The 23,553-nt window shown below is 41.9% G+C and overlaps 1 protein-coding gene across 9 annotated transcripts; it reads left to right on the top strand.

The window, feature by feature from the left end:
* Positions 1 to 279: 279 nt before the first annotated feature.
* LOC106582603 (tubby-related protein 1) lies at positions 280 to 22,580 on the top strand. Of its 9 annotated transcripts, none has more exons than XM_045705208.1 (16): positions 280 to 302; positions 10,162 to 10,304; positions 12,966 to 13,019; positions 14,421 to 14,457; positions 17,372 to 17,489; positions 17,724 to 17,837; positions 17,949 to 18,065; positions 18,354 to 18,467; positions 18,682 to 18,822; positions 18,909 to 18,991; positions 19,440 to 19,607; positions 19,846 to 19,958; positions 20,083 to 20,191; positions 20,448 to 20,546; positions 20,763 to 20,934; positions 21,164 to 22,580. In XM_045705208.1, the coding sequence occupies exons 3-16, from the start codon at positions 12,973 to 12,975 to the stop codon at positions 21,295 to 21,297; spliced, it is 1,566 nt and encodes a 521-aa protein (XP_045561164.1). In that variant the 5' UTR covers positions 280 to 302; positions 10,162 to 10,304; positions 12,966 to 12,972; the 3' UTR covers positions 21,298 to 22,580. The 9 variants fall into 9 exon arrangements, with proteins under 9 accessions (XP_045561164.1, XP_045561162.1, XP_045561166.1 ...); XM_045705206.1 differs by lacking the exon at positions 280 to 302 and adding an exon at positions 4,054 to 4,191; XM_045705210.1 differs by lacking the exon at positions 280 to 302 and adding an exon at positions 4,054 to 4,191 and having other exon boundaries at positions 17,355 to 17,489; positions 17,949 to 18,126.
* Positions 22,581 to 23,553: the final 973 nt, after the last annotated feature.

The raw sequence follows: 23,553 nt of genomic DNA, 5'->3' as shown, positions 1-23,553 counted from the left end.
AGACTTATGACATCAAAACAACTCAATCCCGTAGATTTCTGATGCATTTGGGGGGGGAGAAAGAACGAGTTAAAGACTTCTCTCTGAGCGTGCAGTGAAGCCTTTTGTCAGCAGTTGGCATCAGTCCCAGGTAGTACATGCCTCACGGTTCCCATTTTCAGTAGTCATTACAGACGTCTTTAGCTGTTCTGCACCTGCCTGTGTTTTTGTTTTGATTTGAACCGTTTTCACGCTTTCAGATAAGATGGTAAAATTGCCTGGTCGCAATGAGATGAAAGAAAAGAAAAGAAAGAAAACAACCTGTGAGTAAAAAAGTGTCCTTTTTTGTCAAAGTTACAGATGAGCGTTTCTGTATGTGTACGTTAAATGTGGTTTGCAGGAATGATACCCCAGCAACAAGATGTGCTGTGGAAAAGCAAAACAGAGGGTGAGGAAAGGGTCAACTTCTGGGAACAGACGGCAGTAGTAAGATAAACCGAATGACAGAGTTCCGCAGGACTCTGTGCCAAAATAAGTTCAAGTCACCAAAATAATCCAGTGTCACTGTGTCAAAAAAGTGTATTTCACCCCCTTCCTCCTCCGTCTGTCCACCAGAGAGAGAGAGAGAGAGAGACATAGACACGTATGTCACATAGACAAGTGCTGCAGTCAAAAACTGTCATCATCATCTTCTTTTCTCAGGCATAATCCCGGGCAGCTCTCTCTGTGACGTCATCTACTCTTTTGTTATTTTCTAATTTATTTCTGTCCTTCAATGTACCTTGCATTTCAACCTTCATGCACACTCCTCCCAAAAAATATTTCTGTTTCCTTATATAAATTCCCCTTTTAATAAACACTAACAATTATCAACAAAGAAATAAGGTTGTCAATATTTCAGGAACGAGCGCAGACAGGAATTGGAGAATAGAGGAGCTGCGCATGCAAATTCCCTTTACAAATATTTCTCTGTGTCTCTCTCTTCCTGCTCGCGAGCAGCGAGCTTGTAAAAGTTTCAGCTGCAACAGCTTGGGCCAGCCTCTATTGGCAGCGGTTCAAAAGAGTGCTGCTTGTCTCTAAAGCATTGCGCTGGGGACACACGTCTCTGTAAGGCAGCTCGAGCTGGCTCTCTGCTCTCTCTCTCACACTCCGCCCTCACGTGGGAAAGCTTTGGGGGTAGTGCCCACTCCCAGGCAGCCCTCTCATGGCAGTGCCAGCTTAGGCAGTACACAGTAACCAGGAACCTTTTTCTGGTTTTGAGGATCAAAATCTTTCTAAGACTGAACCACACGATCACATGCTGTACAGTAACAGTTTCTGTACAGTAGGATTGTGTGTTGTGCTGTGCTCTCTCATTTGGGTATGTACGCCCAGAAGAGAGAGAGAACAAGGAAATTCTGTCTGTTCTCTAATGCAGCGCTACTTCCTGGATCTCTTGTCCTCCATTTCAGATGGGTGTCAGACAGACAGGCAAGCAAGGCAGGCAGGCAGGCAGGCAGGGAAGGGAGACAGGGCAGGCAGGCAGTGCAGGACCTCACAAGGTTCATGGCTGTTTGCTCTAGAGGTCATAGCAGGTTCTGAACGCATTGCCCTAGTTAATGCACAGTACTGATAGCACTAACTCTGGACTGGGCTAGGCCTAGTTTCTTTCCTTTCATGTGATGGTTTTGAGTTATCAAATTTCTGCTGTTTTTAATATAATAATAAAAAATATGATTATATTTTTCAATCCAATCTTTTTAGAAATGCATTACAACTATTTTAAATGTGATTTATCTTAAAAGGGGGAACAAAAATATCCACTTGATATAGTCTTTCATTGTTGTAAAATGGGTCATATAGCTTGTTAACTTGAGAAAAGAGTAAACCGACCACCCAAACCTACGCCACCTACTGCACACAATGCTTCTGTTACACCGAGGCCTTCAGGTGCTGTGACACCCCTATCATTACAGTCTGTTTGCACAACTGTTCCTCTCCCACAGTCAGTGTCAGACCAGGACACTGTTTTCCAGGCGAGATGTCACCCCGCTGCAGGGAAAGGCCACGTTCGAGAGCGTCAAAACTGTGATGCATCATGGGTAAATTGTGACTGACCAATCGATCTACAAATAATATGAGTTAATAGTAGTAGTAGTTACTGTGGGTATCGTAAGTATTTATCCCCCTTGGATTTTTTCATATTTTGTTGAGTTACAAAGTGGGATTGAAATAGATTTAACAGTGATTATTTTTGTAATTGATCTACACAAAATACTCTATAATGTCAGTGAAAAGAAAATTTTACTTATTAATACAAATTAAATAACTAAAATATAGTTGTTGCACAAGTCTTCACTCCCTTCGTTTAGGCAAGCCTAAATTAGGCTTAACAAATCACATATGGTACATGGTAATAGGGGTTGACAAAAAATGTTGAATGCCTACCCCTTCTTCTGTCCGCTATACATACAACATATTTAGGGTCCCTCAGTCAAGTATTGAATTTCAAGCACAGATTCAACTACAAAGACCAGGGAGATTTTCGAAAGCCTCATAAAGAAGGGCAGTGATTTGTAGATGGGTAACAATAACAAATCAGACATTGAGTATCTCTTTAAGCATGGTCAAGTTGATAATTATGCTGTGGATGATGTATTAAACCCCCCAGACACATCAAAGATAGTCATCCTTCTGAACTGAGCTGCAGGACAGGAAGGAAACTGCTCAGGGAAGTCACCATGAGTTCAATGGCTGTGATGAGAGAAAACTGAGGACAGATCAACAACATTGTAGTGACTCCACAATAAGGACCCAAATAACAGAGTGAAAAGTAGAATAAAATATACAGAATAAAAATATTCCAAAACATGCAACAAGACACTAAAGTAATATTGCAAAACAACACGGCAAAGCAACACACTTTTTGGCCTAAATGCAAAGCCTTGTGTTTGGGGCAAATCCAACACAACACATGACGGAGTATCTGCCTCCTTATTTTCAAGCATTGTGGTGGCTGCGTCATGGTATGGGTATGCTTGACATCGGCAAAGACTGTGGAATTTTTCAGGATAAAAAATAACGGGATGAAGCTAAGCACAGGCAAAATCCTAAAGAAAAACCTGTTTCAGTCTGCTTTACACCAGACACTGTGAGAGGAATTCCGCTTTCAGCAGAAGAATAATCCACACAGGAGTTGCTCACCAAGAAGACAGTGAATATTCCTGAGTGGCCAAGTTACAGTTTTGACTTAAATCTGCTTGAAAATATATGGCAAGACTTGCTGATCATGATCACCAGCACCTTGACAGAGCTTGAAGAATTTTTGAAAGAATTACAGGAAAATATTGAACAATCAAGGTGTGCAGAGCTCTTAGAGAATTACCCAAGAAGACTTACAGCTGTAATCACTACCAAAGGTCTTTCTAACATGTATTGACTCAGGGGGGTGAATACTTATCTGATGAAGGTAAATAGTGTTTTATTTTTCTTTAAATCTTTAAATATATAGCATTTTTCTTCCACTTTGCCATTACAGATTATTATGTATACATCGTTGACAAAAATGACAATTAAATCCATTTTAATCCCACTTTGTAAGACAATAATATGTGAAGAAATCCAAGGGGGTTACTTATACTTATTAGGCACTGTATTTATGATGCAATATGATTTGTAGATCAGTCATCCTCGACTCGCCTTTAAAGTTGGCTGCAATATGGAAGGTGCCCATTGTTTGTCCTTGCCTGGCTTGCTCCGGGCTACTCTTCATTCCAGGAAGGTGTTTCCTCCACTCTACCCTTATTCACTACCCTTAAAATATCTGATCAGACTGGATATCTTAAAGCAACATGGCGGAAACTAGGTGGTGGAGCTATTTCTTACACCTACCCAGTTGTCTCAGATTCATGAAAGGGAGTGAAGGAGGACATAGGGTAGGGAACATCTTGGAACGAAACACAGCCTGGCGGTTCTGCAAACAGCCTCAACCCTCGCCCAGTTATCAGGAAACACGTTGACCCTTCACACAGCTAGTTATCTGGCCAATGGAAAGTCAGATGTGTTTCAAATCTCTATGTAGTCTAGTGTTGTTGCAAGAGGAAGGAAGGGACAGCAATAACATACTGTAAGCTGTTTGTGTACAGTTTGTAAGAGTGTGCTGGATACGTATATTCAATAAATAGAAACACTTCATCTATTCACTTCTATTCATCTGTCATGGAACAAACCTTTGTAAGTCTGAAACAATTACTAATTGCAACTTTTAAAATGTATTGTGATGTTATTTGAAAACAAAAAGGTGTAGACTTTCCCGTGAAATATTACCTTACGAGCCCTTTCCCAGTTCAAAATTAAGAAACATAGCAACAAAAATGATTAAAGAACAAAATAGTAACACACTGAAATAACAATAACCAGGCTATATAGAAGGAGTACCGGTACTGAGTCAATGTGCTAGGGGTACGAGGTAGGTCATGGGATTGAGGTAATATGTACAAGTAGGTAGGGTAAAAGTCACAAGACAATCATGACAGATAATAAACAGAGTAGGAGCAGCGTGTGTGAAGAGTGTGAAAGAGTGTTAAAGTGTGTCTATGTGTCGTCAATATGCATGTGTGCGTTTTGTGTGTCTGAGCGTATGTGTGTGTTGGAGTGTCAGGGAAGTATGTGTGAGTTTGTGGGTAGAGTCCAGTGAGTGTGCATAGAGCCTGTGCAAGAGAATCAGTGCAACACAAAAAAAGTGGGTCAATGCAAACAGCCATTTGATTAACTGTTCAACAGTCTTATGGCTTTGGGGTAGAAGCTGTTCAGGAGCCTTTTGGTCCCAGACTTTGCGCTCTGGTATCGCTTACTGTTCGGTAGCAGTGAGAATAGTCTAGTCTATGACTTGGGAGGCTGGAGTCTTTGAAATGTTTTAGGGCCTTCCTCTGACACCGCCTAGTATAGAGATCCTGGATGGCAGGAAGCTTGGCCCCAGTGATGTACTAGGCCATACGCACTACCCTCTGTAGCACCAAGCAGTTGCCATACCAAGCGGTGATGCAGCCAGTTAAGATGCCCACAATGGTGCAGCTGTAGAACTTTTTGAGGATCTGAGGGCCCATGACAAATATTTTCGGTCACTTTACGTTAGTGTTGGTGTGTTTGGACCATTATAGGTCCTTCGTGATGTGGACACTGAGGAACTTGAAGCTCTCGGCACCCTCCACTACAGCCCCGTTGATGTGAAGGGAGGCGTGCTCGGCCCTCTATTTTCTTTAGTCCACGATCAGCTCCTTTGTCCTTTGCTGACATTGAATGAGAGGTTTTTGTACTGGCACCACACGGCCAGGTTTCTGACCTCCTCCTTGTAGGCTGTCTCATTGTCGTCGGTAAACAGGCCTACCACCGTCGTGTCGTTGGCAAACTTAATGACAGTGTTGGAGTTGTGCGCATTAACGCAGTCGTGCGTGAACAGCAAGTACAGGAGGGGACTAAGCACGCACCCCTGAAGCGCCCCCGTGTTGAGGGTCAGTGTGGCGGATGTGTTGTTGCCTACTGTCACCACCTGGGGGCAGCCTGTCAGGAAGTCCAGGATCCAGTTGCAGAGGGAGGTGTTTTATCCCAGGGTCCTTAGCTTAGTGATGAGCTTTGAGGGCACTATGGTGTTGAATGCTGAGCTGTAGTCAATGAACAGCATTTTCACGTAGGTGTTCCTTTTGTACAGATGGGAAAGGGCAATGTGGAGTGCAATAGAGATTGCGTCATCTGTGGATCTGTTGGGGCGGTATGCAAATTTGGGTGTGTCCAGAGTGTCTGGGATGATGGTGTTGATGTGAGCCATGACCAGCCTTTCAAAGCATTTATTGGCTACAGATGTGAGTGCTACGGGGCGATAATAATTTAGATAGGTTACCTTGGCGTTCTTGGGCACAGGGACTATGGTGGTCTGCTTGAAACATGTAGGTATAACAGACTGGGTCACGGAGTGGTTGAAAATGTCAGTGAAGACACTTGCCAGGTGGTTAGGGCATGCTCTGTGTACATGTCCTGGTAATCTGTCTGTTAACCTGGTTAAAGGTCATACTCGCATCGGCTACGACGAGCTATTGCTTGCCTCGAAGCGAGCATAAAAGGCATTTAGCTCGTCTGGCAGGCTCGCGTCACTGGGCAGCTCGCGGCAGGCTTATCTTTGTAGTCCGTGATAGTTTGCAAACCCTGCCACTTCCGACGAGATTCAGAGCTGGTGTAGTAGGATTTGATACTAGTCCTGTATTGCCCCTTTGCCTGTTTGATGGTTTGTTGAAGGGCATAGCAGGATTTCGTATAAGCGTCTGGATTAGTTTTCCACTCCTTGAAAGCGGCATCTCTAACCTTTAGCTCAGGGTAGATGTTGCTTGTAATCCATGGCTTCTGGTTGGGATGTGTACATACAGTCACTGTGGGGACGATGTCGTCAATGCACTTATTAATGAAGTCGGTAACTGATGTGGTAAACTCCTCAATGCCATCGGATGAATCCCGGAACATATTCCATTCTGTGCTAGTGAAACAATCCTGTAGCTTAGCATCAGCTTCATCAGACCACTTCTGTATTGAGCGCCTCACTGGTAATTCCTGTTTGAGTTTTTGCTTGTAAGCAAGAATCAGGAGGATAGAGTTCTGGTTAGATTTGCCGAATGGAGGGCTAGGGAGAGCTTTGTACACATCTCTGTGTGTGGAGTCCAATCAAAGCTCAAGTAATGTGACTTTACCTCAAACATATCTGACTGTCACAAAAGTGTTTAAATTGCATACATTGTACATTGCAAATTAGTCCTGATTATCTGATAATCCCTTGCAAACCACACTATTTACAGGTAGCAGGTGATGTCTATGCTTAACGACTGTGATGCTTAACGACTGTACTGTATGTGAATATACAGTGCAGTGCTGTGTCTATGTGTGTGTGCGCGCATGCATGATTGCCTGTGTGTGTGTGTGTGTGTGTGTGTGTAGCTGATGTGGAATCTATGAACTTAACGGTCTCTGTGGCGCCAAGACTCACACTCTCCACTGGGACCCTCTATTAGCTGCAGGCTGCAGGGCGCACACACACACACATACACACAACCCCTAGCCACTGGTGATGAAATCATCCTCTGGCTGAGCACATACTTAAGTGTGCCCTCCCTCTTCGGGGAATCCTGGCTTTCCTCTCTCTTCTCTTTTTACTTTGACAAAGTATTTTTCAGGCAAGGTTTTAGCCGTTTAAGGCAATAACTTGTTTTTCTTTTTTTGAAAGTTTTACTGTGTGCATTGGAAACACTAGAGGCTGAAGAGAAGGCTCTTGATTTGTTTTTTATTAGATTTGACACAGCACTGGATCAGCCTGCTCTACTAACCTTTTCCTCGTTTCCCCATTTGTCTGTTGTCTGTTTGCTGTGTGGAGTATCACATGGTAGCGCCTGAGGGAGTTCCAACGGAGAGGCGCGAGGCCGTTGTTACTGAGAACTATGGAAATGTGACTCGCAGGAAAATGTGACTTCCTGGAGTTGGGTTTAACCCTTTTTTTATTGTGATTACTAGATGTCTCGACTGAAAAAGATGTGGTTGTTTATTTCAAACAAATACAAAAATATTCCGCTTATCTGAATGAACATCGAAAAAGTGGGGGGGGGGCCCTTGCACCCCTATCCGGATCTTTCACTCAACAATGAAGAATGTATACATTTACTTCCCTCTCATTGGCTGTGCTTCACGGCGCACTGTCTGTAAACAGAGTGCAGAGAGGAGAAGTGCATCTCAGGTCATAGCGACCACACCTCTCCTCATGAACAGACTCATGTTGGCATGGATCTTTCTTCCTCAAATGGACTCACACAGCTATGACCCCAACTGGCTGAGTACATACTATGTTTTATGCTGGTAAATATACTACCGTAATTTCCGGACTATTAAGCGCACCTGAATATAAGATGCACCCACTGAATTAAAAAAATATATATATTTTCAACATAAATAAGCCGCACATGTCTATAAGCCGCAGGTGCCTACCGGTACATTGAAACAAATTAACTTTACACAGGCTTTAACGAAACACGGCTAGTAACAAAAATAAATAGGCTTTAACGAAACACGGCTTGTAACAAAAAATAAAAAATTAGCAGTAAGCTTTAGTTGTCTTTTTGCACTGAGTCAATTCCTCACGCTGCTGTTTCCAACGTCTTATCATCGACTCATTAAGACCAAGCTCCCGTGCAGCAGCTCTATTTCCTTTTCCAACAGCCAGATCAATCGCCTTCAACTTGAAAGCTGCATCATATGCATTTCTCCGTGTCTTTGCTATGATGAGGGTGACAAAATGACTACCGTAATAAGTTTGAGAGCGCTCGATTTAGTCTAAATAGTAAACAAAAAAAGTTGTTTGACCTTAACCCGTTCGGCAATTTCATTGGTCTAATGAAAGCTTCATACCACCAAAAAACTGAGCACGTCACAGAATGTGTTTTTTTGGAGAAAAAAAAATTGAAAGCGGGAAATATCCATATATTAGCCGCGTCATTGTTTAAGCCGCGAGGTTCAAAGCGTGAGAAAAAAGTTGCGGCTTATAGTCCGGAATTTACGGTATATGTACCGCCAACCATGGCTGGCATATATTCTCCACAGGTGTGGCAGCTTGCTCCGAAATTATACACTACTGCTGATTTCCAAACAGCTTACACCCATCCAATCGTTTCAGAGCTACAGGAGTGGCTATAGCGGGTAGGGAGGTCTCATGGTTGATTTGGAATCTAGTGTATGAGAAACGCTCCAAGCACAACGATCATAGATCAGAGAGTCTTGTTGTGTATCATTATTCTATTATAGTGCCCTGAGAGCTTGGTGCTTATGGTTGTAGAACGTCGTGCTGTTTATAGTGAACCCTAAAAGAGACCTCCTGCCATTGTCCCCGTCTTTAACCCTTTTCGAAGCAGCAGCTCCCTCGGGGCCTGGTTAATTTAGCCCACATTTTCGTCTTCATTGTTTGCCCTTCCTGAGCTACGACATTTCTCTCTCTGTGTACCATTTAACAGGCTTTTACAGTGCACCGGGTTCAGTGTCCTCAACTACGCTGCCTGCTGGGTCAGTGGTAAAGTGGCAAACTGAAATATTTTGACACTTCAGACCTGGAACTTGAGCTCTAGGTCACTGCCGCCACCTCTGGAGTGGGTGTACTACCACTAGCTGGCTTCGAATCAAATCAAATGTTATTTGTCACATGCTTCGTAAACCACAGGTGTAGTTTAACAGTGAAATGCTGACTTAACGGACATTCCCAACAATGCAGAGAGAAAGAAAACACAGAAATAACAGAAAAGTAAAACGCGTAATAATAAAAGTAATAATAATTACACAATGAGTAACGATATCTTGGCTATATACACGGGGTACCAGTACCGAGTCAATGTGCAGGGGTATGAGGTAATGGAGGTAGATATGTACATATAACTAGGAATAAAGTGATAGATAATAAACAGTAGCAGCAGTGTGTGTGATGAGTCAAAAAGGGTAAATGAAGAAAGTTAACCAAATAGCTACCCAGACTATTTAACTAATTATTTAGCAGTCTTATGGCTTGGGGGTAGACACTGTTCATGGTCCTCTTGGTTCCGGACTTGGTGCATCGGTACCACTTGCCGTGCGGTAGCAGAGTCTATGACAGTCTATGACTTGGGTGGCTGGAGTCTTTGACCATTTTTAGGGCCTTCGTCTGACACCACAGTGGAACTTAACATAATCCCCTGCCCCCGGCTCAGTGTTTGCACAACCTTTAAAATGTGTCCCCTTTTCTGCCCTTTTATTTTGTTTTGATGTTGTTCTGTTTTGTTGTTACAATTGTTAATGTATTAAGAATGTTGCTTTAACTAGCATTTATTGCTTTGTCTTGGCTATTTTTCATTATTGGATGCAACATTTACCCCCATCCTGTCACCAAATGCATAACTACCACATTCAGCATATTGTAGTTATGCATTTGATTTGATAACAACAGTAGGTATATATGTACAATTGTTGTGAAGACACACAGCACCACATCCCTCAGTTACAGTCAGCTTGGTGTACTGTCTCTTTAATATCTTGACACCCTCTCCCCAGCCCTGAGGTCATTGGCCTTCCTTAGGCCATCTGCCAAGTGCTGTGTTACTGTCAAGGGTTTACAGAAATGCCAGCAAAGCTATTAATCTATACTTCTTTCAACAGGCAACGCGCTGGCCAGTGTGATGGGGCATACGGAGAGGCGAGGGAGGAGGCGTCTTTCATTCAATAGCTTGAATACTGATTTACTGTTGAGACACAGACAGGTGCAGTCTGCACTGTATACCGTAAGGGCTGAATCACAGGAGGTTGGTGGCACTTTAATTGGGGAGGACAGGCTCATAGTGACGGCTTGAACGGAATCAATGGAATAGTATCAAACACATGGTTTCCATGTGTTGGATACCATTCCATTCACGCCATATGAGCCGTCCTCCCCTCAGCAGCCTCATGTGGGCCGTATACTGTACAAGTGATACTATCACAACTACAGTACAACTGTTTATGCTACGAATACTGCTAAAACTACTAAGAATAATATTACCACGAGCAATACATTATTACAACTACTTCATCATCAGTATTATGTTGACTTACAGTCACCTCAAAATAGTGGCATCCTTGATTAAGATGAGCAAAAAAGACTGCATAAAATAAATTATACAAATACTGCGCTACATCCTCATTATCCTAGCAAGGGGAGATGGTTCCAGAGTATTGAAAAGTGGGGTGCCAATAATGTTGACCTCAATCTTTTTGAGAGAACAAAAGTATTACTAGCATATAAAAATATATATAACGTTCAACTTTTTTGGAGCATACAATAGTTAGTATTTGTATTATTTATTTTATACAGTCATATTTGCTAATCTTTATAAAGGATGCCAATAATTTCGCAGTTGACATTATAAATAGTATAATGAATGAAAATCGTGAAAATAGTAATCATTTTGAGTCTTACAAAACTGTGTTGTTACACGGCAGTCAAGAGTTAGAGTGTAGCCTAAATGCAATGTAAGTACACATTGTTACAATGAATAACACATTATCGTCATGGAATAGGCGTATAAAAACATCTAGCTGCAACGTAAAATCGATTAAAATGGCTGTGTAGAATCTCTCATAAGTCTGATGTGCGCCCCCATGTGTTATCACTGGCTCCTGCAACACTTGTGGTCTACTGACATTTAGCAGCATCTGGTGGTAGAAAGTAGGAACTACAACTATGCTTCATATGACTGTTGCACTATCCTGAAACACCACTTCTCCACCAATGGTAAACACACACTGGTTCTCGTTCATATACCAGAATGTATGTTGAATCGGTCTTTTCTTATCCTGGTCCGGTTAGGGCACTCTTATTATAATAGAGGTTGACAATCCAACCCTATCAGATCTCCCTCTTTCTTCTAAAAAGGGTTGAAAAGTCCCCAGATGGTGTAGAGCTGATTATGGTAAACGGTAGTGTAGTGGGGTGGGGGGGGGGTTAGGATATCTTGTCGTGTCCTGGTGGGGTGGGTGGTAGTGGAAGGGACAGGTTGCCCTGTTGGCAATCTGATTAACAAGTAGTAGTGGAAAGGACTAGTGGAGTTGTTGAGTGGACCAAATCCTTTGTGGGCAATCCTATTAAGAGGTAGTAGTAGTAGTGTGCAGTGGAATAGAGTGGAGTGGATTAGTGGAGTTGAGGGGACCTGTTGCTCTGTAGACAATCATCTTAGTGAAGTGGTCATATGACCAGCCCACATGGCCAGGACCAGTATGAACCCTTGTGGGCAGTCACACAGTGGTGGGCTAAGGGGAGACCACACTGACCACAGCACAGAGCACATCCAATGATCAGCACCTACTTGGAGCCAGTCAAAGGTACATACGTGTGTGGATGCATGTGTGAGTCTGAGCTTGTGTTTATGCCTGTGTTCAGGGCTCTAAAGTGCGACCAATTTGGTCACGTATGTGAAGAAATATTTTTCTGTGTGACTAGGAGTTGTATTTTGGGAGCACCGTGCGACTAGGAAAACAATATTACATATAATCATTGTTGTAATGCTAAGGCATCGCTGTGTCGTTGTTTCCGGGTGCCCTAGAGAAAAATATTTGATAGCGTCATGGTTGCACTATTACTACAGGGAAAAAGATCAGAACCACAATTGCCGGCGCAACATTTCTTTCTTCCTATAGCGGATCCCGAGCAGGCATTTTACATTCATAAACCATGTCGTGGGCAGTTCTAAACTTACTAGCGCATCGTTAACCATTAGTTTACACTTTGTTCAGTCATGTTACCTCATTGGCTAGCTAACTTTACCAGTATATCCAAAAATTTGGGGCCACAGAAAGAAAGTAAATATATTCTTGTGCCCCTAAATTGCATGTGGTGCTCCTAACTTTTAAAAAATTTGTGGGAGCACCAGTGTTATCAATGAAACATTTGAATTTCGATCCCTGCCTATGTTTGTCTGCCTACGTGTGTGTACATGCATGTGACTTTATTTACATATAAAGTAAGATTTTTTTTATTTAACTAGGCAAGTCAGTTAAGAACAAATTCTTATTTACAATGACGGCCTACCCCGGCCAAACCCTAACCCTGACGACTCTGGGCCAATTGTGCGCCACCCTATGGGGCTCCCAATCACGGCCGGTTGTGATACAGCCTGGAATCGAACCAGGGTCTGAAGTGACGCCTCTTGCACTGAGATGCAGTGCCTTAGACTGCTGCGCCACTCGGGAGCCCACTAAGATTAAGCACCACCTTTTCAATTGAAAAACACTTACTGTAAATCAATGTATTACATTGATGAAGGGATCATATTTTGAAATCATAGGCTTACAAACAAAAACAACGTGATTTTCTTCTTCAATTTGTTCTTTAGAAGGGTTCTTCCCTCCTTTTTGACATATGTCCAGAACAACCATCCACTCCTCGAACACAACCACTTTACTTCTATGATTCCTACCCCTCTCCTCAGGACACTGATGCCTCTCCAGAAGGAAACCCTCAGAGACGTCTGGACAGACGACAGGTAAGATCTTGGTGCATGTCTTAATATACAGTGCCTTCAGAAAGTATTCATACCCCCTTGACTTATTCCAAATGTTGTTGTGTTACAGCCTGAATTCAAAATGGATTAAAGATTTTTTTTTCTCTCGCCCATCTACCAACAATACCCCATAATGAAAATATGTTTTTAAAATGTTGTAGCCATCACTGTGCTTGAAAATATGGAGAGTGGTACTTAGTAATGTGTTGTATTGGATTTGCCCCAAACATAACACTTTGTATTCAGGACAAAAATGTAATTGCTTTGCCACATTTTTTTGCAGTATTACTTCAGTGCTTTTGCTTTGTTGCAAACATGATGCATGTTTTGGAATGTTTTAATTCTGCACAGGCTTCCTTCTTTTCACACTGTCAGTTAGGCTAGTATTGTCTAGTAACTATAATGTTGTTGATCGATCTTCAGTGTTCTCCTATCACAGCCATTCAACTCTGTAACTGTTTTAAAGTCACCATTGGCCTCATGGTGAAATCCCTGAGTGGTTTTCCTTCCTTTGGAAGGATGCCTGTATCTTTGTAGTGACTGGGTGTATTGATACACCATCCAAAATGTAATTAATAACTTCATCATGCTCAAAGGGATTTTCAATGTATGCTTTTTTATTTTTACCCATCTACCAATAGGTGCCCTTCTTTGCAAGGCATTGGAAAACCTCCCTGGTCTTTGTGGTTGAATCTGTGTTTGAAACACACTGCTCGACTGAGGGACCTTATAGATAATTCTATGTGTGGGGTACAGAGATGAGGTAGTGATTCAAAAAATCATGATAAACACTTTTATTGCACACAGAGTGAGTCCATGCAACTTGTTATATGACTTGTTAAACAAATGTTTACTCCTGAACTTATTTAGGCTTGCCATAGCAAAGGGGTTGAATACTTATTGACACAAGACATTTCTTCTTTTCATTTTTTATTAATTAGTTAAACATTCTAAAAACATAATTCCACTTTGACATTATGGAATATTATGTGTAGGCCAGTGACAAAACATCTCAATTTAATATATTTTAAATTCAGGCTGTATGTAACACAACAGAATGTGGATAAAGACAAGGGGTGTGAATACTTTCTGAAGGAACTGTATTGTGGAGCATCTGAGTGTGCGGACCCTCTGATTACTGAATGCCCATTTCCCACACACTGTTACCAGATATAGGCACCAACCATCCTCTGCTGGGGTGTGTTCAGGAGGGTGCAATGCTACAGATATACATTGTGTAGAACGACATTATGCTATTTTCGAGAATAATAATAAATCATGTCAGCTCAATGCATCTCAATGTCATCTATGTCTTAGCAAAACATGTCTGGAAAAAAATGAATCATTAAAAAGTGTCATGCTATTTTGAAATTGATTCCACAGGTCTCAAGAAAGTCAAGATGTGTCCACTCCACATAAGGTAAAAGTCAATTATACCAAGTTTTAAAATACAAAAAGATACCTACAGTAGGTAGCTGGGTGTGCCTTTGCGTACATTTTTAATACATTTACATGTCTATTTTGTGTGTGTGTGTGTGTGTGTGTGTGTGTGTGTGTGTCGTTTAGTTCCTGTGTTGTGTCCGAGTCAAAGTTGGTTAGTAATGAGTCACATCGACCATTACATTCATGGGGAGGGGGGGAGGTGTCACCACATGTGTATAACGGACCTGTCCTCTGTGTACTCGAAACACACCTCCTCCCACGCCATGTTGGTTCGTCCTGTTGACGTGTCTCTGTCTTTGAAGAGCAGATGGCTTTACACATAAATCCTATTAGCAACTTTCTGCTGATTGCGAGCCATTGAGTCCAAGGCTACTTACTCTCTTTATTATCTCCATTGTGTTGAATTGCCTCTTTTTTCTTCCTTTTAAAACTAAGAACTTTGAGGGAAAAGAGTTTGTAGTTTGTTAGAGCTGAAGTCACTGGCCATACAATGTCTGCAGAGAAGGTAATGTTATCGAAACTGTTTTGAGGGGCTTTTCTTGTCGAAAGGATGCTAGAGAAGGAATACTCGCGATGGGTCCTATAAAGTTATAACATTTCTCATATAGCATTTTGATTCATTCAGATATACTGTAATGGTGTTTACGATGACTACAGATTTAAATTACTTGCCCTCTTGATTGCTAGACAATTCAGTGGATAGAAAACCAGTTTACCAGTAATCAGATTATTTAAACAGAATACTCGAGTGATTGAGCATGCTGCTGTGGTATTGTTACGGTTCTAAAGTGGCTGGTTTACCCCAGCCTGTTGTGCGTAGTAAGTAGCCCTTGCTCACAGGAGCAGGACAGGAGCCTAACTCCTGTTTCGTAGCGTGAGGCAGCTTCATTTAAAAAGGACAGACTCGCATCCAGAGGGTATCACAAGGCCCCCAATCTATCATTTTAACGCTAAATGCCAAGCAGAGGTGCATCAGGTCCCATTTTTACAGTCTTTGGGATCACTCGGCCAGCGATCGAAACTATTACACCTCCAATCGCACCTTAACCGCAAGGCCACTGAGTTGGTGTCTGTTGCGTATTGATGGTTATGTAGAATTGGCCACTGGGCTGTGATGAGGCTCTGGTACATTTGTGAGGTAACATATTTTCTGTGATGTGGGAAAGGGGGGGGGGGGGCTGACTGTCATTCATGAAACAACCAACAATCTATTTGATGGACATATTCATATTTCCATTGAAAAAAATGGATGATGACCGCTTTGTCTGCATGACACTAATGGCAGCTTGTCTGAGGTGAGGACAGAAATAGCGCCACATCTTAATCGGATTACTGTGGCCATCCATCGCTGCACTCCGTCGTCAGTCAGTGTTTAAATGAACAGAATCACAGTGGCTGACCTTATTCCAGTTATCCTGGGATGCTGTGGTGTGGTGTGGAGTGGTGTGGTGATAGTTGGTTTCCGGTCAGTTGTCCCATGAAAGGGATTGCTGGGAGTAGTGGGAGTAGTGCTGAGTAACATAATACCAGAGCAAGTGAATAAGAGTTGGGCTGCTCGGTGCACTTCCAACTGCACAATGTGGAAGTGCACAAGAGTGTTTTTAAGAATGAGAAGAAAATATATCTGCCAATTGTAATTATATGTGCATTGATTTTAAGGTACAGAAACATTCCTCCCAATACTTTTCCCCCCAGCAGCCTTGTGTAGTTGATATGACTGTTTATTACTCTAAATCTCTAAAGCCCCACCACTACATTATAATAATGTAACTTCGTTTTTTAACACTGGATGTGACACGACATGTTTGTGATTGAGGCAGGTGACTAACGCTTGATTGTTAGGTCACTGTGTCAGAAGGGCAGGGTTACATAATATATAAAGTATTACCTGGAATATTATAATGATTATAATCTGTTCCAAATGTAGACATTAATGAATTGGACGCTATTTCCTTTTTGAAAATGAATTGGTTTTAAGAGAATGCCTTGACAGTAGTAAAAATATATAATATTGGATAATCAAGTATTAATCAAGTAATCAAGTATTTATAGAAGTATGATTTGAAATGTACAGTGCTTTACTTGTTTCTGTCTCCATACATTTCTGCTTGCACCTTACTGTCTTTTGGATGGTAAGTCACTAAAATCTTCATGCTCCTGTGCACACATTTACTATTAGCATACACTGAGTGTACAAAACATTAAAAACACCTTCCTAATATTGAGTTGCACCCCCCTTTTGCCCCCAGAACAGCCTCAATTCGTCAGGGCATGGACTCTACAAGGTGTCAAGTGTTACACAGGGATGCTGGCCCATGTTGACTCCAATGCTTCCCACAGTTGTGTCAAGTTGTCTGGATGTCCTTTGGGTAGTGGACCATTCTTGATACACACGGTAAACTGTTGAGTGTGAAAACCCCATCAGCGCTGCAGTTCTTGACACACTTAAACTGGTGCACCTGGCACCTACTATCATACCATGTTCAATGGCACTTAAATATTTGTCTTGCCCATTCAGCCTTTGAATAGCACACATACACAATCCATGTCTCAATTGTCTCAAGGCTTAAAAATCCTTCTTTAACCTGTTTCCTCCCCTTCATCTACACTGATTGAAGTGGATTTAACAAGTGACATCAATAAGGGATCATAGCTTTCAACTTGATTCACCTGGTCAATCCGACACGGAAAGAGCAGGTGCTCTTAATGTTTTGTGCACTCAGTGTAAATGCATGGTTCATGCAAAAGGCTGTTACGTACATACAGTAGATCTTAAAACGTAGGATTTTGTCCTTACTGCACAGCTGTGTCATCTCTCTCCGGTGTCTACCCGCTCTCCTCTCCTCGTCTCCTCCCCGACTCTTCTCCCTGCAGATAATGCTTTCTATAAGCCAAAGAAGAAGGCAGAGTCAGCCAACCCAGCCACCAATGGTGCCGATGCCAAGCCCAAAAAGAGCAAGAGCAAGAAGAGCGGAGAACTGTCTGGAGAAGAGAGTCCTGCTGTTCAAAGTACGGACTGCTCTGCACAGCTTAAATAACATCATCTTCAAAGGAGACATACGCAAATGATTGTTTAAAAGTTCGCCAACAATTTGGCAAAATGCTGGTGATCCACAAATAAATCATTTCTATCTGAGATAGTGTGCAGTATCCACATGTGATGAATACATATGGCTATCGCTCAAAATATATGAATTTCTTAGGAGGTCATCTCTCAATTCTGTATTTTTGTTGGTCAAATAGGTGGAAAAAAGGTGAAGAAAAAGAAACCAGATGAAGAAAAAACAGAAAAGGAAAAAGGGAAAGGGAAAGAAGAGCCAAAGAAGAAAACAAAAAGTGTGCCAAAGATAAAGAGAGGTAAGCAGTCAGCAATATAACTGAGATGATGCTCTGCGTGAACCGCATGTTAAAGAATCAACATTTATTTCAAACCCAATTTTAAAAAAAACGTCCCCTTTTCTGCTCAAGGTTCAGATACAGAAGAAGATGATGATGAGGAAGAGACTCCACAAAAGAAGACAAAGAAAAAGACCACAAAAGAAGGTTCTGACAAAGATGGCAAGGATAAGAAATCCAAAGCTAGAGGTGGGCAGATGTATAGGAGTTACTGAAACAACAAGAATACGACATGGTTTAAGAGGATTAGGTAGGAGATTTCTTTGCGAAATGTTGAGTGAAAGGAAACACTAGTCCTGCACGGCCTTACGTTGTCAGCACCAAACAAGCTGTTGCACATTACACACCAGACAGAATGCAAAACGTATCCAAAAATACAAACACGTTTCAGATGTAACTTTTTTTTGTTGTATAGCACTGGGAAGAAAATGGCATCGCTGAGAGATGTATTTTTGTGTCTCACGTCTTTTTTTTCAGATGACAAAGAGTATGACAAAAAATCGAAGAAAGACACCAAGAAAAAGGAACCGGCTTCTCTGTTCTGTGTAAATGGAGATAAGGATAAGTTAGACTCCAAGAGCAAGAAGAAAGGTAAGTGTTAACACTAGCTTTACGTATTGATTTTAAACTGCTGCAATTTTAGGGATAAATAATGATCGATTTGATGGTTGAAAATCTCTAACCCATCGTCATGTATTATTTGTGTCCCACGCCCATTTTGGAAGAGAACATATTGCAATAATGTTACAGCACAGTAGGTACACTGAGATATGATCATAACCCGGAGTGCATTCTCTAAAACCAGCAGCCAAATCTGATAGTGATGACAGTGAACCAGAAACAAAGTCCAGCAAGTCAAAACCAAAAAAGAAGGAGAACGCCAACCCGGCATCCATGTTCGCAGCAGGGGGAGACAAGGACAAGGACAAAGACAAGAAGAAGAAAGGCAAGCGTTTTCTGCTTTAATTAAATACAGCCCCAGTGTTTGGGTGTCTTCCTGACAGTTTTCCTAACGTTTTATTTTTCTATCAGCCAAAGCATCAGAGAGTGACGATTCTGACTCTGAGGCAGAAAAAGGGACAAAAAAGAAAAAGGGAAAAGGGAAGAAGAAGAAGGTAGGTTTGTGTCTGCCGGTCCCTGTTTAGTGACTAGGGTCTCGATTCAATCCGTATCACATAAGTTCAGCACTATAGCACAATATAAATTTGACTCTAAATGCTGCCTATGTTGGTTCAAGTAAAAATGACCTTTTACATTTTAAACGCACTATAGTGCTGAACTTCTGCGATATGGATTGAATCGTGACCTAGGTCATAATGTTGCTACTACACAGTGATGGTTTGTGGGGTGGAGTATACAATGCCTCATTCTTCTGATCAGGGCTCCAAAAAGATTGCTCCTTGCCTCCTTCTCAACCACGCTGGATAAGAAAGTCTAAGGTCTCTCCCCTCTGACCTTCTCCAATGCATTTAAGAAAAAGGCGGAGAGAGAAGATGAAAATGTAGATAGAGCCATGTATAAATTAACCTACTGATAATCCTGTTTTTTCTGTCCCACATCCAGGAGGAGAGGCCTCCATCCCCGGACATTGAGTTTGACAGCCTGGAGGAGTTTGCCATGCAGCCAGCCCAGCAGGGGGTGACGGTCAAATGCAAGATGACCCGGGACAAGAGGGGCATGGACAAAGGCTTGTACCCCACATATTATCTCCACCTCGACAATGAAAAGAAGGTGAGGCACTCCCGGAGGTCCAATTTAGGGGTTTGTGGATCTCTATTCGGTCTGTCAATGTATTAGAACCCACAAATGTGGCTTCAGATAAGTCACACACAGCTTTTGAGGTTTTGGTTTCAAAATGAATCTCAATCTGAGATGGAGCCAACGTGAGCTTAAAACCAAGTTGTGGATTTACGTTATGATATGCATTTGAGGAATCATTGTCCAGGAGATTTATTCTGTGTTTTTACAGGTCTTTCTACTGGCTGGGAGAAAACGAAAGAAAAGCACAACCTCCAATTACCTTATCTCCATTGACCCCACAGACTTGTCTAGGGGTGGAGAAAATTTCATTGGAAAGTTGAGGTATCCGTAACCTATAGGCATAGATCAAAACTGCAACTTGCCTATAAAATAAATAGAATTACACCTGGAATCATGCATTTCATAAGCTCATTGCATTCATGGATTGATTATTTACACTCTATAGGTCCAATATGATGGGCACTAAGTTCACAGTGTTTGACAATGCTCTGCATCCAGACAGAGCTCTACCAGACATGTCCAACGCTCGCCAAGAACTAGCAGCCATAATTTATGTAAGGCTTTGACATTTACATTGAAGTACCCTTTATGAAGGTTTATAAGTAATTTACAAACTGCTAATTATGTCTGTATAGTTGAGCCATTCAATTAATCTTTAATGGGTTGTAAAGGGGCTATAGGTACTTCAAAGAATGTTCATCATAAGATTGTAATTAGAAAATGTTATGTTAAATTGATAAATGGTGGACTCCCAACTTCCATAAAAATGTAATTCCTATTTCTGCGTATCGCTCTGACTTTTGGCGACAGGAAACTAATGTCTTGGGAATAAAGGGTCCCAGAAGGTTGACCGTCATCATCCCAGGGATGGGCAAGGACAGTGAACGAGTACCCATCCGACCTCGCAGCGTAAGCAAACCGTTGTTATACAGATGTCATTCTGCCTGAGTTATGGATGAGGATAGACAACACCATTGTCATTATTTAAAGGTCTTGAATGAACAATCTTTGTAGGAGGCCACATAGTACGTCAGAGGATTTCCTTTTACGGCAACATTCCTCGTTGTCCATATTGTTATTGTGACCAGCCATGCCGCCGCGTTTCTCCCACATTCTCTTCTTCAGGACAACAACGGTTTACTGATGAAGTTCCAGAACAGAAAGATGGACAATCTGATCGAACTCCACAACAAGACCCCCACGTGGAATGATGACACGGCGTCACATGTGCTGAACTTCAACGGCAGGGTCACACAGGCCTCCATCAAGAACTTTCAGATCGTCCACAGCAAAGATGGTGAGAAGAGCCTCAAACCAAAAATCATCCACAATCATAACATTCTGTACATATTGCTTATTTCTAGTAACTATCGTATACAAATTCCAAGAACAAAATAAGGTGAATAAGGTTGAATAAAGTCACAAAGCTCCCAAATACAGTCTATTTTCTGGGAGTTATTTTTTGCAAAAGTGTAAATGTAAAACTTTTGTGTGTGCATTGTTTTTATTTATTTTCTTTTTCCTAGAGGCCTATATTGTGATGCAGTTTGGACGAGTAGCAGATGATGCTTTCACTCTGGACTATAGCTACCCCATGTGTGCGGTGCAGGCCTTTGCCATCGCTCTATCCAGCTTTGATGGCAAAATAACCTGCGAATAACAGGAAACCATGGGCCCCGGTGCCTCCTCAAGCTGCTGCAACTCGTAATACTACAGATGCACACTACCACAAAGAAGAATTTCCTTCACCACTTTAACACTCAACATCAGTGCAAGGTACACAGAAGGATGGACGTCCTAGACGAGATGGGGATCCAAGTGCATTTGATAACACATGGACTGTCTTCTGGGATTGTTTTGTTTGTTTGTGTCTCATGCACAGGAAGCTGCTGAGGGGAGGGCGGCTCATAATAATGGCCCGGAACAGAGCTGATGGAATGCCATCAAACACCTGGAAACCATGTGTTTATGTATTTGATACCATTCCACTAGTTCCACTCCAGCCATTACCACGAGCCCGTCCTCCCAAATGAAGGTGCCACCAACCTCCTGTGGTCTCATGATAATCATAAACCTTTCTGGGAACAAGATGACTTTTTCCATAGGAGATCCTTGCTGATGCTGCACGCAAGGCTGAGCACTTGAGATTTGGTGTGCTTTGGCGTTACACCATTTCAGTGTCGGGGGATGCAGACCAATTGGGGGATGAAAGTAACATCTGCAGAATTAAAGCCTATCTCCCTCCCACCTACATCAAGGATTTTATAGTATAGTACATGTCCAATATTCATTCAGTTGTTTTTCGTTTGGAAGGCAAATCCAATCATGTGTAATCTCAAGTCCATTGGTAGAAAAACTGGGTCTTCGTGGACTTATTTAGGCATACTTGTTCTTATTACCAGTAGGGTTATGTTTGTTTCCATGCATTGTGGTATGTCAACATTATGAAATTGACCTAGTCTTAGCTCAATGTGTGCTTATCAGATGTCTGCTGTATGTTCATGTTAGGGATTTTTATCACCAATATTATGGCCTCCTTAAACAAATTAGAGGTTTCATTCTGAACCCTTAAGAGGCTGTAGCATAAGGCAATATGCTTGTAACAATTGACTGTGGACAGTCACAAGTATTTTCCTAATCTCATTTGCTGTTCCTATTCCACTCAAGCAACAATTTTGTTGTTCTGATACCTGCCTTTTTATGTTCTCTCTATGTACAGTTGAAGTCGGAAGTTTACATACACTTTAGCCAAATACATTTAAACTCAGTTTTTTGCAATTCCTGACATTTAATCCTAGTAAAAATTCCCTGTCTTATTTTAAGAACGTGAAATGTCAGAATAATAGTAGAGAGAATGATTTATTTCAGCGCATTCCCAGTGGGTCAGAAGTTTACATACACTCAATTAGTATTTGGTAGCATTGCCTTTACATTGTTTAACTTGGGTCAAATGTTTTGGGTAGCCTTCCACAAGCTTTCCACAATAAGTTGGGTGAATTTTGGCCCATTCCTTCTGACAGAGCTGGTGTAACTGAGTCAGGTTTGTCAGCCTCCTTGCTCGCACACACTTTTTCAGTTCTGCCCACAAATTTTCTATAGGATTGAGGTCAGGGCTTTGTGATGGCCACTCCAATACCTTGACTTTGTTGTCCTTAAGCCATTTTGCGACAACTTTGGAAGTATGCTTGGGGTCATTGTCCATTTGGAAGACCCATTTGCGACCAAGCTTTAACTTCCTGACTGATGTCTTGAGATGTTGCTTCAATATATCCACATCATTTTCCATCCTCATGATGTTATCTATTTTGTGAAGTGCACCAGTCCCTCCTGCAGCAAAGCACCCCCACAACATGATGCTGCCACCCCCATAGTTCACAGTTGGGATGGTGTTCTTCGGCTTGCAAGCCTCCCCCTTTTTCCTCCAAGCATAACGATGATCATTATGGCCAAACAGTTATATATTTGTTTGATCAGAGCAGAGGACATTTCTCCAAAAAGTACGATCTTTGTCCCCATGTGCAGTTGCAAACTGTAGTCTGGCTTTTTTATGGCGGTTTTGGAGCAGTGACTTCTTCCTTGCTGAGCGGCCTTTCAGGTTATGTCGATATAGGATTCGTTTTACTGTGGTTATAGATACTTTTGTACCGGTTTCCTCCAGCATCTTCACAAGGTCCTTTGCTGTTGTTCTGGGATTGATTTGCACTTTTCGCACCAAAGTGCATTCATCTCTAGTAGACAGAACGCGTCTCCTTCCTGAGCGGTATGACGGCTACGTGGTCCCATGGTTGAACCAGACTTGTGGAGGTCTTGGCTGATTTATTTTCATTTTCCCATGATGTCAAGCAAAGAGGCACTGAGTTTGAAGGTAGGCCATGAAATACATCCACAGGTACACCTCCAATTGACTCAAATGATG

Source organism: Salmo salar, chromosome ssa22 (genome assembly GCF_905237065.1).
Source record: "Salmo salar chromosome ssa22, Ssal_v3.1, whole genome shotgun sequence".
Classification (NCBI taxonomy): domain Eukaryota; kingdom Metazoa; phylum Chordata; class Actinopteri; order Salmoniformes; family Salmonidae; genus Salmo; species Salmo salar.
The sequence above is the reverse complement of the archived record's forward strand: the minus strand, read 5'-3'. Positions and strand labels throughout refer to the sequence as shown.

Excerpts from the sequence above, each read along its gene's own strand:
- LOC106582603 (XM_045705205.1), top strand. The coding sequence starts at position 12,943 with ATGATTCCTACCCCTCTCCTCAGGACACTGATGCCTCTCCAGAAGGAA. Across the intron at positions 18,066-18,353 it reads TAAGAAATCCAAAGCTAGAG|ATGACAAAGAGTATGACAAA; the intron begins GTGGGCAGATGT and ends CTTTTTTTTCAG. Across the intron at positions 18,468-18,681 it reads CTCCAAGAGCAAGAAGAAAG|CAGCCAAATCTGATAGTGAT; the intron begins GTAAGTGTTAAC and ends CTCTAAAACCAG.